This window comes from Protopterus annectens, chromosome 7.part0 (genome assembly GCF_019279795.1).
Source record: "Protopterus annectens isolate FY-2018-M chromosome 7.part0, PAN1.0, whole genome shotgun sequence".
NCBI lineage: Eukaryota > Metazoa > Chordata > Ceratodontiformes > Protopteridae > Protopterus > Protopterus annectens.
Genome location: NC_056739.1, coordinates 1,020,741,758 through 1,020,757,312, shown reverse-complemented (window position 1 = coordinate 1,020,757,312; position 15,555 = coordinate 1,020,741,758). Strand labels below are relative to the sequence as shown.

Here is a 15,555-nt window from a genome sequence, read left to right as displayed (position 1 = left end):
GACTACTGACTAAATGTGTAACATGTCAGTCCAGCTTGGGGTGTTGCTTGAAAACTGGAACTTGGCCATTAGGGTACCACTGCACAAAGTGAAAGTTAAGAAAAGAGCTTGAAAACGGCAAGCCAATAAGTTGTGCATCTGTCCTGGGTAAGGCTAATTAATATTGCATCTCGTGAAGGTTAGACTTATTTGGTATCTTTGGTAAATGCCTAATTCCTTTTACCAAGGAAACTTGGCTATGAGCAAGAACTGTCTGAGGTTGCTTGTGGCTACCCCATTAGCACAGTTTATAAGGAATCATCCATTTGTATTGCATAGACTTTGTAGTAAGTCTGTCACAGAGACAAATCCAGCTATATAGGTTCATAGGTGTGTACTAGGCTAATGGCCCTGGAGCCTTTACAAGCGTAGCCCATAGGATTACCCTGGCATCGTGCCACCAGACCTTAGTTCCCAGTGCCTCTGTCGAGTAGGGCCACTGGAGTGATCCCTGGGGTGAATTTTCTATTTCCCATCCACTCCTCAAGATTTCTCTTGAAGAGGGCCAGTGAGGTGCTCTGTTTGACATGTAAGGGAAGTCTATTCCATAGCAGGGGCAGTCTCTGGGTTATGAACCTGTCCCTCCAGCTTGTTCTGTTGATTGTGGTATTGAGGTTGAGTTCTCTGGAGCATGTGGTGCGGAGGGATTGGGATTTCTTTAGATGTAGCTTTTCTTACAGAGCTGAATCAGACATGGCTTTGAAAGTCAAGCAGAGATTGCCTCTAAGTATATGATTGATTAGTTAATTGATTTGTTAACATTTGTTTACTGGGAAAGTCTGACTGGGCACAGATGCCTATTTCAGCAGAGGACTAGGGAGAAAAGCTCCAAATTTCAGGATTGTGGCCTTAATACCTTATGTTTTCATGTAAAAAAATGGATATATTGTATGAAATTTAACAATTCTGTTATATTGTGTAAGGTGAAATGTACCATTAGTTTGTCTGTGTGTAGTTAAGGTTTTCATTTAAAACGCATTGTATTGGGAGTTGGTAATTTTCCCACATTGTGTACATATTGCTGAAATCAAGTAAAATAATTGCATTGCAAATCAGGTGGGTTGGAGTTGCTGTTAAAACTTAGATCATTTATTAATACAGAGTAGATTTAAGTATATGTTTACTTAAGCTAGCAATGACATGGATTTTTTTTTCTCTTGCAAAATTTTATAGTTTGCTCTCTCTGCATACGGAAATTCATGTCCTATAAAACACAGTGTCCAGCATGTCTTGTGGTAAGTTTCTGTCTTCATGTATGTACTTTTTTATTGTGTTTGAAACGATTGTAGCTTATGTCATAATGACATCAAACTAATTGAAACAAGTGCAAAACCATTTGCTTTGAAGGAGGGGGTACCCACAAGCATTAGGAAGTGTGTTGCATTTATCATAAGGGCCACTGCAGTAGGTATTAGAAGTATGTCTTGAATATCGGCCACAAGGCCATGTGGCAGGCAGTCTCTCATCCCAATCTTTTTAGCAGTTTGTTTCCCAAATAAGTGAAAGTCTGAGCAATCTGAAGCTGTTAAAACAATCCCAGCAGAAGGTGAGTGTATCTCATTATTTTAATTTCTTTTTTCCTGTAAAAAGTCATTCTGTCACTGTGCTTGTGTAGTATCTTTGCCTTTGCATTCTTGAGCTTTACAAATGCCGGTTTTGTGGCATTTATTGATATTCTAAAGAGGTGCAGTAGTCACATTCTCCTGTTATGCACTGCACATCCGTCTGTCCTGTTCTTACTTGCGATGTGAAAACATTGATTAATAAGAAAACAAACCCAAGCGTTCTACCTTATTGAAAAAAATGAGTTATTCAAGGTGTTTGCTACAAGAGTTCTCGGTTTCATTTTCTTACGTGTTGTTATACTTTTCATTTGAGTTTCCTTCACTTTATCCTCATTTTGAGGGATAAATTCTTTTTATTTCCCAGAGTGATGGATCTGGTTATGTGATTTTTTTTTTATCAACAAAGAACCCATGATTTTATTTTTCTGAGTGTTACTTTGTTATAAGCTCACAGCTTCCTTAATGCAGATGCGCTTCTGTTTTCTTAGACATGTATATTCCACATAAAATAATAAATTCGTTGGTGCAGTCTGAAAATTTTCATTATACTTTTTTTACACGGAGGGAGTATTATATGACTTGTCACTTTGCAAATGAAAGAACTGTAAGAAATGCATGCATACTGTTTTGACATTGCATCAGAACTGAAGTTAATTTGTGCAAAGGCATGATTCAGGTGGTGTCTTAACTGTGCTATAACAGTCATTTAGTTTCTTCTGAACAGCTTGCTATGCACATTGGACATTTACTGTAGTGTTTGACTCGGACATTTACTATAGCTTCTGGCTGAAACTAAACCTCTGTCTCTTATTACAAATATCCTTTTCATCCTTGTATCCAACACATGCATTAGCTCATTTCCTAGATAGGTTTCAAATCAAAGCGTGACTTACTCAGCACAATACAAAGATATTAACTATAATTGAATCTTGGTTGAGAGATACCTCAGTTTTTCCCTTAACTTACATGCCATACATTTATGGACAGTATACCTGGTAACCATATTGGTAGAGGGGTTCTTAATACTGGTATACAAAACCAACTTCTATACCTCTCATATGCATAGATTTTCGCAGAATTTCCAGATTTTTTCCCCTCTTATTTTTGTTCTGTTTTTCATAAAGTTGTGGTTCTTCTGCCAAATCATTGAAGTCAGAAAGTAGACATTTGGGTTTCTGACTTCATACCCTTCATAAAATCAGTACAAATGCAAAATCTGTTAGTTATTCTTTTGACTTTTTAAGTTTGTAAGAGCAATATTTAAAAAGTGTCCCTATTTTTGGGCCTTTGTCCCCCCATTATTTCTGGCTTTGTCCAGATTTCTTGCTCTAAGAGATTGAGAGGTATGAACTCAACTTATTCTTGTTATTGGCCAAAAGAAATTTTACCTTTTATACAGCTCTAAATTGGCCAATTCAAGTTATCCTAGAAGGGTATGAAAAAATAAACCTTAGAGTTTATATCCCTTCCACCTTGAGTCTGATTATTAAAAGAAGCTATAAAAGCCGTATTAGCACGTTCTGTACAACATAAACTGATTTTCGTAGGTGACTTAAATCTAGAATGGAAAATAGCTGCTAAGGAAATCAGCTTATCAGATTTGTATTTAATAGCAGCCTGCCTTAAATAGTACAAAACTGTACCCAAGATAATGCTGCCAGAAGGGAAATGCTGATTGTTAGTTATATTGGTAACAGACATACTCAGTTGTACGATATTGATGAACATGTTATTTTACATGGCCATGCAGTCTCTCTCACTCCCATTAAATTGATTTTTATATGCATTTCCTAAATTGAAAGACGCACTACATTTGGAAGACAAGATAATTCTGCTGATATGAGATGCACTTGAATATATTTTACAAGAGCACGTTCTTCTTGTATGACAAGGAATGTTAAAGAATGTGGATTAAATTGAGAAATTTATCCCGAATGTGGCACGTTTTGAAACTGATTCTTCCTTGTAAAAAATATGGAAGAGTAAGGAAAAAGAAATGATATATATATGCCAATTCCATCTACCTGGGATGTGGTCTTAAATTTGTTAATAAGAGGGCAGAAATCTCAAACACAAGAGCACCTTTCTCTAGGACAGTTACAGTAACAAACTAGGCATGTGCCTTTGTGGTAGCTGTAAGTCCTGTCGTGTTTATAGTGAGGACCACTACACATGTCCATCCAGTAAGAAAACAGGTAAAGCAAGAAACCTGTTCAAGGATATTGGACGTGTATAAATGTGCTGATAATAGCTAGCTATCTCATTATGTATAGTTTTGTTTGGGGTGTAAGTTAGCTTTGTGTAATTTTTATATAATGTACTGGTTTGCTTTCCTGCTTGCATTTGAGTGTGTTCATCCTTGCATGCTGTAACAGCTAGTAACTTTAATATTTATAGTAGTTCTTTATTTTAATAAAACAGTGCTGTTTCATATATAATGTTTTACTGATAAGCTCAGAGTTTTGGCAGTCCCTGTAACCTTGGCACAGATTATGATTAGAATAATGAAGCTGAAGGGGGGGTGGTGCTATGTAATTACTGAGTGCAAGGACTATGTGGATTAGATTTTCTTCCTCTTGAGTAACCCTGAGTTTTTGCTGAGACTATTTTTGAATATAGTATTGGACCATACAGTAAGAATAACCAGATTCTGAACTGTAGTTGAACAAGATGTACTTGAAGAACAATTAAAGGCTTTCTTCACAAAAGAACACTCTGACAATGCATAATTTTTGGGATCCCAAAGCTACATAAGAGCAAATGTAACCCACATTTCTGATGTTATCCATGTCACTGTTCCTCACTCTTGGGTCTTTGATCCGACATTGAATCTGAGCCAGCAACTTTACAGTCAGCTTCTACGCTCAAGCTCCTCCCACTCCCATGATCCCTTGGTGCCTTGTATCCCCTCGGATCTCATTTGCCATGATCAGCAATGAATTCTATCATGTCATTGGATATGGGAACAGTGTTGGATCCCACTATCATTATTGAGATTTCCCCTTAGGCTGTGGCTTGGTGTGGTCCTCTTCTGCCTCCAAGCACAGATCTTGTTCTTTAGAGGGGAGGTCCACAGGATCTGGGCACCCATCCCCGGCTAGGTCCTCTGCCTCCTCTAGGTCCTCCAAGAGTTTATTGCTTTCTGATATGGACAGGCTGATGAGGTCCTTTCTCAAGGCTCAGATTGAGTTGGGGCTTTTCGCCTCCCCTGCCCATCCGGCTAAGGGGCCATCTCCTTACCCCCTTGTTGACTTGTCCAACCAGGTTTGATTTCGAACTTTCTGACCCTAGATCACACAGAGAGGGAGACTGGGATCTCCGGGGACTTTTCTGTCTCTACCCCATCTGAGACCCTGACTAATTATGCTTGCCCTCCCTCTGGGCAGGTGTAATCCCTGGTCCAAGCAGTTGCACTGAAGTCCTTTAAGTGGGGGTTCCAGACCTGTTTTTTCAGACTGGTCCTTTCCCCTTGGTGCTTTGGCCTCCAACAGCTCTGGGCCAGTACTGTAAGGAAGCCAGGACATTCTGGCCTGCTCTGATCCTTCTCCCCAGACAGGTCTTCTCTCTGGGAGTGCAGATGGGACATTTCCAATCCTTCGGCTTTACGGGTTGTATAGAGTACTTTTTTCTCACAGAATATTTCTTCCCTGGTCTTCCAGGGACCTTCCCAGACCCTCTGAGTGGACCGCACTCATCCTGTCCTAAGTCAGCACTCTCAAGCTAGCCTTCAGGTGGGAGCTGCTCCACTCAGGGTCCCCCTCTCTTCAGGGTCCTCCCCCGAGCCACCCCTGGAGGAGGTTCCTCGGAAGAGATCATGTAAGAGGAGACACTTGGACTATCCTGCTGAGTTGCTTACCGAAGATACAAACCTCGTTGAAGAGGAGAGGTCCCCCAGATATCCAGTCAAGGATGTCTCCTTTGGGGACATCTTGGAAATCCTTAAGCTTAAGGGCAGTTGGTCTTCCCTCCCTCTGTAATCCTAGGAGTCAGTCTTTCTGAAGACTTTTGGGACCGGACCATCTACCTCCTGGGTTTCCCTCCTGCAGACGAACTTGTAGACCTTATCATCAGCAGGACATGGAAGGAGCTGGATACTGTGGAGCCTGTTCCCAAACACACAGGCAAGTTTCTCAGTCACCCGTCTGACAAGCAGTTCTGGCTGAAAGGCGTGCCAGTCGATGCAATTGTGGTAGCTGCCGCCACCATGAAGGAACTGGTGGAATCGAGCACAACTGTCCACTCCCCCCAACCATGAGTCCTGGGCAATTGACAGCATGGAAAGCAGGTTTTTGCCTCAGTTACATTCAGTTTTTGGGTGCTTTAATTACTTGGCACATTTCACCCAATTGCAAGGAGACCTGGTCAAAGAGCTTACCACATCCCTTTCTGAGGTACTGCTTTCTGGGGAACTGGTCAAAGAGCTTACCACATCCCTTTCTGAGGTACTGCTTTCTGGGGAACTAAGTAAGGTGTCATCCAAACTATCCACTCTTTCTTCCCTAGCTAATTCATTGATCAGGCTGATTGCCAGAGCTACTGAAGGTATTAAATTATTTAGCTGGCAGTTAACAGATTCACACCGTACCACTGGATCTGTGAAAACTTTATTACAAGAAACAGATATTGCCAAGTAGGTTTACAGAGTTATTTCAGTTCTAGTGTAACATAGCTAGAAAAAGTGTTTGCTTCTCACGAACTGAGTTATGCCTGGGAGCAATGCACACTTGAAAGACAGATGTAAAAAAGAACAAGCAATGTCCAGCTTGTATACATTTTTTTGGATAGCAGCAGGTGTTTGTCTTTGTGGTTTGTATGTCTGGTTTCTGTTCCATGTTTTCTTTGCATTGGTTGGTATGTCTGTATTTTACAGCATTTTTGGCATCCCCTTCCCATATGCATCTGTCCAATTTTTCAGGGTTCCCTTTCTGTTTTTGAGGGGCCACCAAATCCTCTGTTTTTACATGTGTTGATTTTCCAACTGACATTACTTTGTGTGCTCAAAACACTCTGGTATAACCATTCACCAGTTTCAGCCGCTTGTTTTGTTTGGCATCCGCCAAGACATTTCCTCTAGCCTCTTCTGTGTCACTTCTTTTTGTGCTTTAATTTTGACAGTACTAAAGTTTTCCTGTGAATTGTTCTGGGTAATCACTGTCCATAACTCCCGTAGTACCGGGGCATGTTTTAGGGGTTTGCCAACACTGTCAACTAATCCCCTTCTGGCCCAAACTGCCATGTGTAAACGTAAAGAATTTACCACATAGGCACTGTCACTTAAATATTGATAAGTTCAAAATGTTGTAAAACATATTTTACTGCTTCTAATTCTGCCCTTTGGACTGACATATAATCTGAATAGGTTTCTGGCCGTCTCCTGGCATTACTGCAAATCCTGTCAAATATTTCTAAAATCTCGCCCGAGCTACATAGAGTGTGAGTAAACTGCTTTGAAAATGAGCACTTAAGGCAGGGCACTCTAAATTCTGGACACAATTATGAGCTTTTCCATCATAATTGACTAGATATGAAAGGTAATACTTGTCCCCCGTCTGTATTTGCACATTCTTGGTACTGAATAGACTCATCCATTTTGCAAAAATGGTCTGACTCGCCCCTTCTGTAATTTTTATTAATTTCTGTGGAATTTAGTCGAATTTTAGACTGATGTGGTGTCTGTACAGTTATTTTTGAGAAGACTGTCAAGTATTCTGTTTGTTTGATTCCCCAATAAATGGCCAAAAGCTGTTGAATGCATGGGTGGTACCCCTTTTCAATCGGGGTTAACTTTCGGCTGCAGAAGTCATTGGTTGGAGTGTTCTTTCCCCCTTGACCTCACTTCCCTGAGGCCAGTCTTGCAGGAGAACTGCTGAAATGGTGTCATTCTCTGCAACCTGTAAGATGAAACTTTGCCTAACATGAGGTGCTACTAGTTCAGTGGCTTGTGGCAATTTTTTCTTTAAAAGTTCAAAAGCCTCTTTCTCCTTCCATTCCCATTTCAAACGTGGTTCCTCCTTTTGATCAACTAACATTTTATATAGGGGCGCAGCAGCTGCTGCGTAATCTTCTATGAACTCTGTTATAGTTCATAATCCCTAGGAATTTATGCAATTCAGAAATGGTCAATGGTTGAGGCAGTTCCAAAATTCCTTTTACTCTCTCCTTACAAGGGTATCTTCCTTTGGGATGGACTATTGTTCCCAAAAACTTCATTCTATGAAAAGACCTGGACATTTTCACTATTAACCTTGAAGCTTGCATCCTGTAGTATACTTAGAAGTTTCTTAAGGAATTTTTCATGTTTCTCTACAGTTTGATTGAATGAGGATGTCATTAATGTAATGAATGATACTGTTATCTGTCTCTAAAGGTTTCAGAATATCCCTACAACTTGTTGAAAAATTACAGTGGTGTTTTGAAACCCCTGTGGCAATCGGGTCATTACATACTGTTGATTGTCGAAGGCAAAAGCACCCCATTGCCAATCTTTCTTTTGTAAATGGACTGCAAAAAATCCATTCACTAAATCAGAAACTGTGAACCATTTATTTGAGGTTTTATTCTTGCTGCCGTTTCCGGCACCCCCGGAACCAAATGTGTGCAAGATGTCTTGTATTAATTAACCTTATTTAAATCAATGACCAATCTGTAACTCCCATCTTTCCTTTTCACTTGCCAAATTGGTGAATTTGTGGGACTGTGATCTTTGTGTTATGCCTGTCCTCTCCCAGTCTTCTGTACACCTTTTCATATCCTTTTCTGGCTCTTTGGGAATCTGATATTGCTTTTGAAATAGTGGAATGTAATCATTGGGGTTACCTATGCTGACTGACAATTCTAATTTGCCACAATCCATCTTTGACATAGCCCACATGGACTGAATTTTCTGTTTAATTTTTTCCCACTTGTCCTGCATTACATCCTTTGTCAGTGTCTTTTTTTGTACTTGTCTATGTCTATCATGAAACAGGAAAATCGTTTGAGAATGTTAGGTCTGTCATCTTTACTGTGGTCCATAAACCTCTGTTAGCAAAATCAGTTACTGTTCCCAGTTTACCTAAGATATCTACCCCGAGAATCGTTCCACAGCTGGAATTCATAAGAAATGTACCCTCCACGGGAATTCCATTTTCCTTGAAACATATCTTAACTGGTTTGCTAGCCACAGCAATGCAAGGGCTGCCATCAAAGCCTTGAATATAGGACCGCTTTAATGGATTAATAGGCAATTTTCACGACCGAGACTGACGCTCTGGTGTCAATTAAAACATTCTTCCATAATGTCCCCTCCACCCATATGTCCACTAATGGTGTCCGTCCTTTCCGCATTTGAAAGTAGTCAGGTTACTTGGAGGGGAGGTCACGCCCCCAATCGTAATCAAAATCGCTTTTATCAGTCATCCTGGGCATGTCTCTAATCACACAGACAGTATGTTCTGTTCCTCGCTGTTTGTCATCACTGTCTAGAGTGTGTATTGTACTTTCTACCTCACGTTTTAGTTCCTGACTTGTGTCATATGAAGGATTATATGGTGTATTTTCTGTGTATTTTATGGGACTTTTTAACTTCCCCTGCATCATTCAGATTTTGATCCTTTTTCATCATTTATGCCTTTCTTTTCTTGATTCTGTTCCCTGCATTTATATTTTCTGCATGTATACCTTTTGAGTTTGACTTCCTTTCCATCAGTTATAATGTGGACAAGCTTGTTTAATATGACCTCTTTTTTTTTTTTTTTGCACAAGTAAAACGTATAACTTGTTTTCCTGAACCCCCTTGTGTATCTACCTTACCATTGCTGGAGCAGAAGCCACTTGTGGTTCTCCTTTCCTTTCATCAGACCACCTACTGCGTCCTCTCCTTTTTCCAATGAAATCAATACTTTTTTCACCCTCTAAGCAAAAAATATTGTCTTTACAAATTTCGATCATCCCCCATTGTCTTGCCTCGTATGAGTTTTTGAGCCACTTATGTCTTGGACCCTATTTTATGAATGCATTTAATGTCACCCGGCACTCCCTTTACTTGTTTTAAAAAGGTATGTATCAATAACTTTTATACTTCTGGTTCTTTCATCTAGTCATCTTCCATACCATAGACCACCTGAAAAGCTAATTTCAAGTGGTCAGCCTGTTCCATTGATTTGTCTGAAATGGTCATTTTAAAATAATCAGGTAATTCAGCTGTCAAAGGCCGACCCCGAGTGTATGCTTTAAGGATAGCTGCCATACGAGCTGTCCTACTGTCTAGAGAACATTTTTCTGCTTCTATATATGACATTTGGGTTGGGAATAAATGCAAAAGAAATCTACACAGAGCGTCCTTCCAAGTGGACGCTACAGTGCATGTCAACCATTCTTCAAATGCTAACATGTTGAAAGAAATTCCTATTTTGTCTTGCCACTGAGACAGAGTCTGTAATAATCAGGACTGCTGATAAATATCAGCAAGAGAAATAACTGCCATTCCCACCAACCCATGTACAACATCAATTGGTGTATTTTGTGTCCTTAGTAAATCTTGCTGGGCTTTTTCTAGTTGTCTTAAAACATAAATGTTGTCTTTTAATGTTTGAATGGTACTTTGAGTTTCTGCCTCAAGGTGACGTCTCCGTTCCAGACTTTTGTCCCTAGACAGATTTCGAAAAGCTGTGTAAGTGTTTCTGTTAAAATCTTACTATTTCAGCAATTTCTTCCTATGCTTTTTTGACACAGTTCCTGTAAATTTGATTAGTATTTTGCAGTTCCTCGTTCCTTTTTGTTTCATCAGAAATGTCATGAAAGTCATTCCATTGATGACAATAGTCATCACAGATTTTTGTCAAATCATGAGCAGGTAAAGTCTCAAGACGTTGAATAAAATCCTCTGCAGATTTTATCAAATCTGACAAGGACATGACTGTAGAAGAACTATTTAACTGATCTTTATCTGAAGAAATATTAAGAATAGAACTAAACATGTCCTTTGTCAAGATGGGATATATTTAATTATATGGCTTACATACTAGACTCTTGTGATATGATGGACATATTTGTGGAAATATACTGCCACATAAAAAAACCTGAACTGCCTTAGACTTTCCTATATATTGATCATAAACATGTATCCATTTACAAAGGCAGGCTTTGTGAATTTTCTGAACATTACAAATGCCAGATTTACATTTAACTTGCTGTTTACTTAGATTTAACTTCTGACATATAAGATTCAAACCATTTTAGTAAAAGAGACCAGCCTTTGTCTGGCATATCATGTAAATCTATTTCTACTGAATGTAGGCATTTGTAACTTAAGATGTTGTCCTATCTCACCTTCATTCTTGCTGGTTGGTTGGGTTCCCCAGATCTCATTTGCCACTTGAAGCATTGGGATTATCTTTGCTGGCTCAGGCTAGTTATTTTTTTTTATTATCTTTTTATTACCTTTCTGATCTGCTCTTTGATTAAAAAAATATATATATTAGATAGGAGTTGTTAATATATTCCCCTGAGTGTTATTATTTGTGTGGTATCTTTCCCCAATTGGTATATTTTCGACCGTTTTTTTCCTCCTCTCTTTCAGGCCTTTTCCTTTTTAAATGATCAATTTAAATTAGAGGATCCTTTTCTCTTAAAGCAATTTTTCTTAGAGGGCTTCCTTTCTATCCTTTGGAGTCACCGTTTGTTAGAGGTATCTCCTCATGTTGGAGGAGACTGTCGTTTAACTTAGTCTTCTTTTCCAACCTAGTTTCCCCTTATAGTTTTTAAAAAAAAATTCTCTTACCTTTCTCTTTGCTTTTTGTGTGGCTGACTGTGTTGTTGCATTGCTTACTTCAGTAGTTGGTTAATTGTTTAGCCTAACATGATGTCTACTAAGGAAACGGTTTGAGTTTAAAAAGTGTGATTCATGCACCCAGAAAATGTGTTTAATGGACGGACACACGAGTTGTGTTTACTGTTTAGGGGCAGTCCATCTGCAGGACTCCTGCTCCATGTGTCATGGTTTCAGTGCGAGGGTCATGCAGGAAAGAAAGAATAAACTTATTCTAAGAGGTTTACTGAAAGGGCCCTTTGAGATAATGGTAGAAAGTAATCAGGCCTCCAAATCTGACAAACCAAAAAAGTCACCTTCACCGGCTCCAGCTTCTGAGCAGTCGAGCAGCCACGAGAAACGAGTATCTTTAGAACTGAAGATAGTCTGTTCCAACAAACCTGATCTCCCCTCAGTTCCATCTGAATCATCGGAACCATCGCGGAGCCGAAAAAGGAGTCGGTCACCAACATTGGAGCCAGTACGCTCGGTGCCAAAGTCTCCCTTACTACAATCCATGACAGGTAGTCACAAGTCATCTACCCACTCCTCTCCATCCTCCAGAAGTTTATTGGACGACTACGTGGAGTGGGTGTTGAAGAGGTTACTGCGGATGCCGGCCCTGGCTAAAATTCTTTGGAGCCCAGCCCATTGGAACATGGAGCCGACCATTGAATCTCAGATAGCATCCATTCCTCCTCCTCCAAATTCAAAGCTAGAACATCAGAAAATCGTTTTGCTGGAACCGTCTGAGCCAGTAATCACCCCCGATATCTCGGTTGCAACGTCTGGTCCGATGTCGTTGATGCTGTCTTCGATCAAGGGATCTGGGAGCCGACACTCCCTGTCTGGCTCTGGGAGAGGGGGTGAGTGAAGTCGGACCCTTGTTGGAGCCGTCTCTCCCTATTGGTGCTTCAGCTCAGGTGTATTAGGCACCCACATCAGACTTGGAGCCATCTTCCTTGGTACGGGTGAGATCTCCTGGTTCCTCGGGACAGGAGTCTCTCTCGGCCCTGGATCACGGTATCATATCAGATTATCATGTGGGAGACCTCTGATCTAATGTAATGTTCCACAGATTATGCAAAGGCTTCCTCAGGGGTGCATTTCTATTAAGACCACTCTTAAGAGAACCTCCTCCATGGGACCTAAATTTAGTGTTCTCATCCTTGATTCTTCCGCCCTTCGAACCAGCATCCTCTTGTTTACTAAAATTTTTATCTTGAAAAACCATCTTTTTTTTATGGTCATTACTATCATTCCGATAGGAGGGTCGTAGAATTGCAAGCTCTGTCTGTTCTCCCTCCATATTTGATTTTTCACAAAGACGAGTTTCCCTCAGAACAAATCCTTCCTTTTTACCAAAAGTCTGTTCTGAAGCTAATTTGAACCAATCTATTGAATTTACCTATATTTTTTTCCTAATTATGGTAACAAGGCAGAATACAAGCTCCACCAATTGGATGTACATAGACAGTTGCACTTTTATTTGCATAGGACCAAAGAATTCAGAAAGTCGGACCAATTGTTTGTTTCCTATTCTGAGAACAAAAGAGGCATGGCAATTTCAAAAGTTACTTTGTCTAAATTGTTTGAGACCATCACCTATGTCTATAACTCTCACAATAAAGAACTGCCAGGAAAAATTAAAGGACATTCAACTAGAGCAATGTTAACTTCCATTGCCTTTCAGTCTAAACTTCCTTTGGATTCAGTTTGTGCTGCTGCTACATGGGTCAATCCTCGCACCTTTATCACTCATTACAAACTAGATGTGGCTTCCCATAACAGGGCATCCTTTGATTCCACTGTTCTGAAGAGCTTATTCCATTGAGCCACCAAAGAAAGAAGGTGCTGGGGGACACTGTCCCAACCAGCAAGAATGAAAGCGAGATAGGACAACATAACATAAGTTATGTACTCACCATAACGTTCCATGTTTGTTGTCCAGAATCTCGCCTTCATTCTTGCATCCCACCCATCCATTCCCCTTCCTGGAGGATGTAGAGGAGATTATAGCTTGGCAACATATGGTCTGATTCCCTTCTTGCCTATTAGCATACCTTGGTGATTAGTTCTTAAACGAGATCTGGGGAACAGCCACTAGGCATATTGGGATAGAAGGTAGCTTCGAGCCAGTTGAAGTTCTCAAGCTTTAGTACGTGGCCGAGTCAGAGCCGAGAATCTGCTCCAAACCCAACCAACCAGCAAGAATGAAGGCAAGATTTTGGACAACAAATATGGAATGCTATGGTGAGTACATAACTTCTTTTTTTTTATGGCATCCATGTTATAACTGTGAAGAATTTACCATATTTTTTGTAGACCACGAACAGGTGATCAGGCTAAAGTCATTCCGAAGAAATAGTCTCCTTCGACAGGTGAATTGAAGGTGAAGTGTCTTTGGACCGTCAGGTGAATTGAAGGTGAAGTGTCTTTGGACCGTCAAAGTGACGAAACTGATATCACTGAAGAGAAGCACTTGAAACTATCAACCTGTCAAACTGAGACACAAATTATGGCACCAAATGAACAATAACTGCTGATAATGAATATCGAAGGTGACATTTGAGCTGGCTTGCCACTACTAAATTATTTAGCTGGCAAGTTGACAGATTCACACCGCACCACTTTATCCATTGAAAACTTTATTACAAAAACATATATTGCCAAGCAGTTATACTGTCTGGGTTATTTCAATTCTGTTATAATATAGCTAGAAAAAGTCTTTGCTTCTCACAACTGTGTCGTGCCTAGGATCAATGCATACTTGATCAAGACGACTCTAAAGAAGAACAAGCAATGTTCAGCTTATATACATTTTTTGGATAGCAGTAGGTGTTATTTTTAGTGTCTCTGGTTTGTGTGTCTGATTTCTGTTACGTGTTATCTTTGCATTGGTTGGTATGTCTGTGTTTTATCTTCATATCTGCACTCAGACTCACAGAAGGTCCTTGTTATATCCTTTTAAAATGTCCGATATCTAAACAGCTTCCTTCTTTGTATGCTCCAATTTATCATAACAGGGTGCCATTTACCGAAACAGTTTAAGCCCACAACTACATGTATTTACTGATGAGCTAAACTAAACATGTTTTTATACTTTTTCCATGAACTGGCTCTAAACCATGTATATCTACTGAAAAGCCAAACTAAGCATGTTTTTATACTTTTCTACGAAATTGCTCTTACAGATGTTAAACTGTCATATAGTTAGCTGCTGTGCTAAGCACATGTACTTTCCATATCTGTTTTCAACTTTGTAGTTCAAGCCTTGCATGTTACATTTCTGCATTTTAGAAAGACCATTTCCTTTTACAGTATTTCAAACCTTGCATTAAAAGCAAACATTTTTTTTTACATTATTGCTTTGGGGAAAATATTTTACTTTATATAATGTCTATCAGAAGGGGCCTCTCGAACAGCTGTCACAGGCATCTGTCACGCCTGGCTGCACCTTTGCTGATTTGCGGAGTCTTTTAAGGCATCCTTCACTAACGCTGCCTTTGATGGTTCTACCCTGTTTGGCCCTTTGGTCAAAGAGACACTTGCTCACTGTGAGCAGGAAGGCAAGACCCTGTTGGCTGTAGGAATCAGGTTTTCCACTGCTTAATCCTCCTTTTTCAAGACTCAGCTAGGGCAGGAAAATGTGGGTTTGCAAGTCATAGTCAGCCTTCCAGGATGCTCAGGATGTCTGGGGAGAAGGTTCAACAGCAGATGCCACCCCAGGGGCAGAGGGGCTCTGCAAAATTGGGGCTCCAGGGAACCCTTCTCTGAGGAGTCCCAACAGCGTTCTGAAGCTCTGCCTGACTGTCCTGCCCTGGCAGCAGTCGGGGGTCATTTATCCTTGCACCCTTTGTTCTGGGCAAGTATTACAAAGATCATTGGGTGCTAAACATTTCCAGGGGCTATTCTGTTCCCTTTTCTCAGTCTCCTCCTCTGTTCAGGAGGTACCTCCCTGATGCACCACCCCATCAGAGGGAGCTAGCTCAGGAAGAAGTTCTCAAACATCTTAGAGAGCCATCCAAGAGATCCCTCCAAGGCATCGAGAATCCGGAACTTACTCTCATTTCTTTTTGGTGCCAAAGAAGACAGGGAACCTGCATCCAATCCTGGACCTCAGCAAACTCCATCTCTGTGTCAAGAAGTCCGTTGTGTCTCTGT

General features: G+C 40.3%; 1 protein-coding gene across 1 annotated transcript in view; it reads left to right on the top strand.

Annotated features, from left to right (window-relative positions):
* Window positions 1-15,555, top strand: part of RAD18 (RAD18 E3 ubiquitin protein ligase) — a gene marked incomplete in the record, with an annotated part of 1,469,636 nt that overhangs the window by 85,245 nt on the left and 1,368,836 nt on the right. The window contains 1 exon segment of the mRNA XM_044077569.1: window positions 1,213-1,274. Within this exon segment, the coding sequence (XP_043933504.1) occupies window positions 1,213-1,274 (62 nt within the window).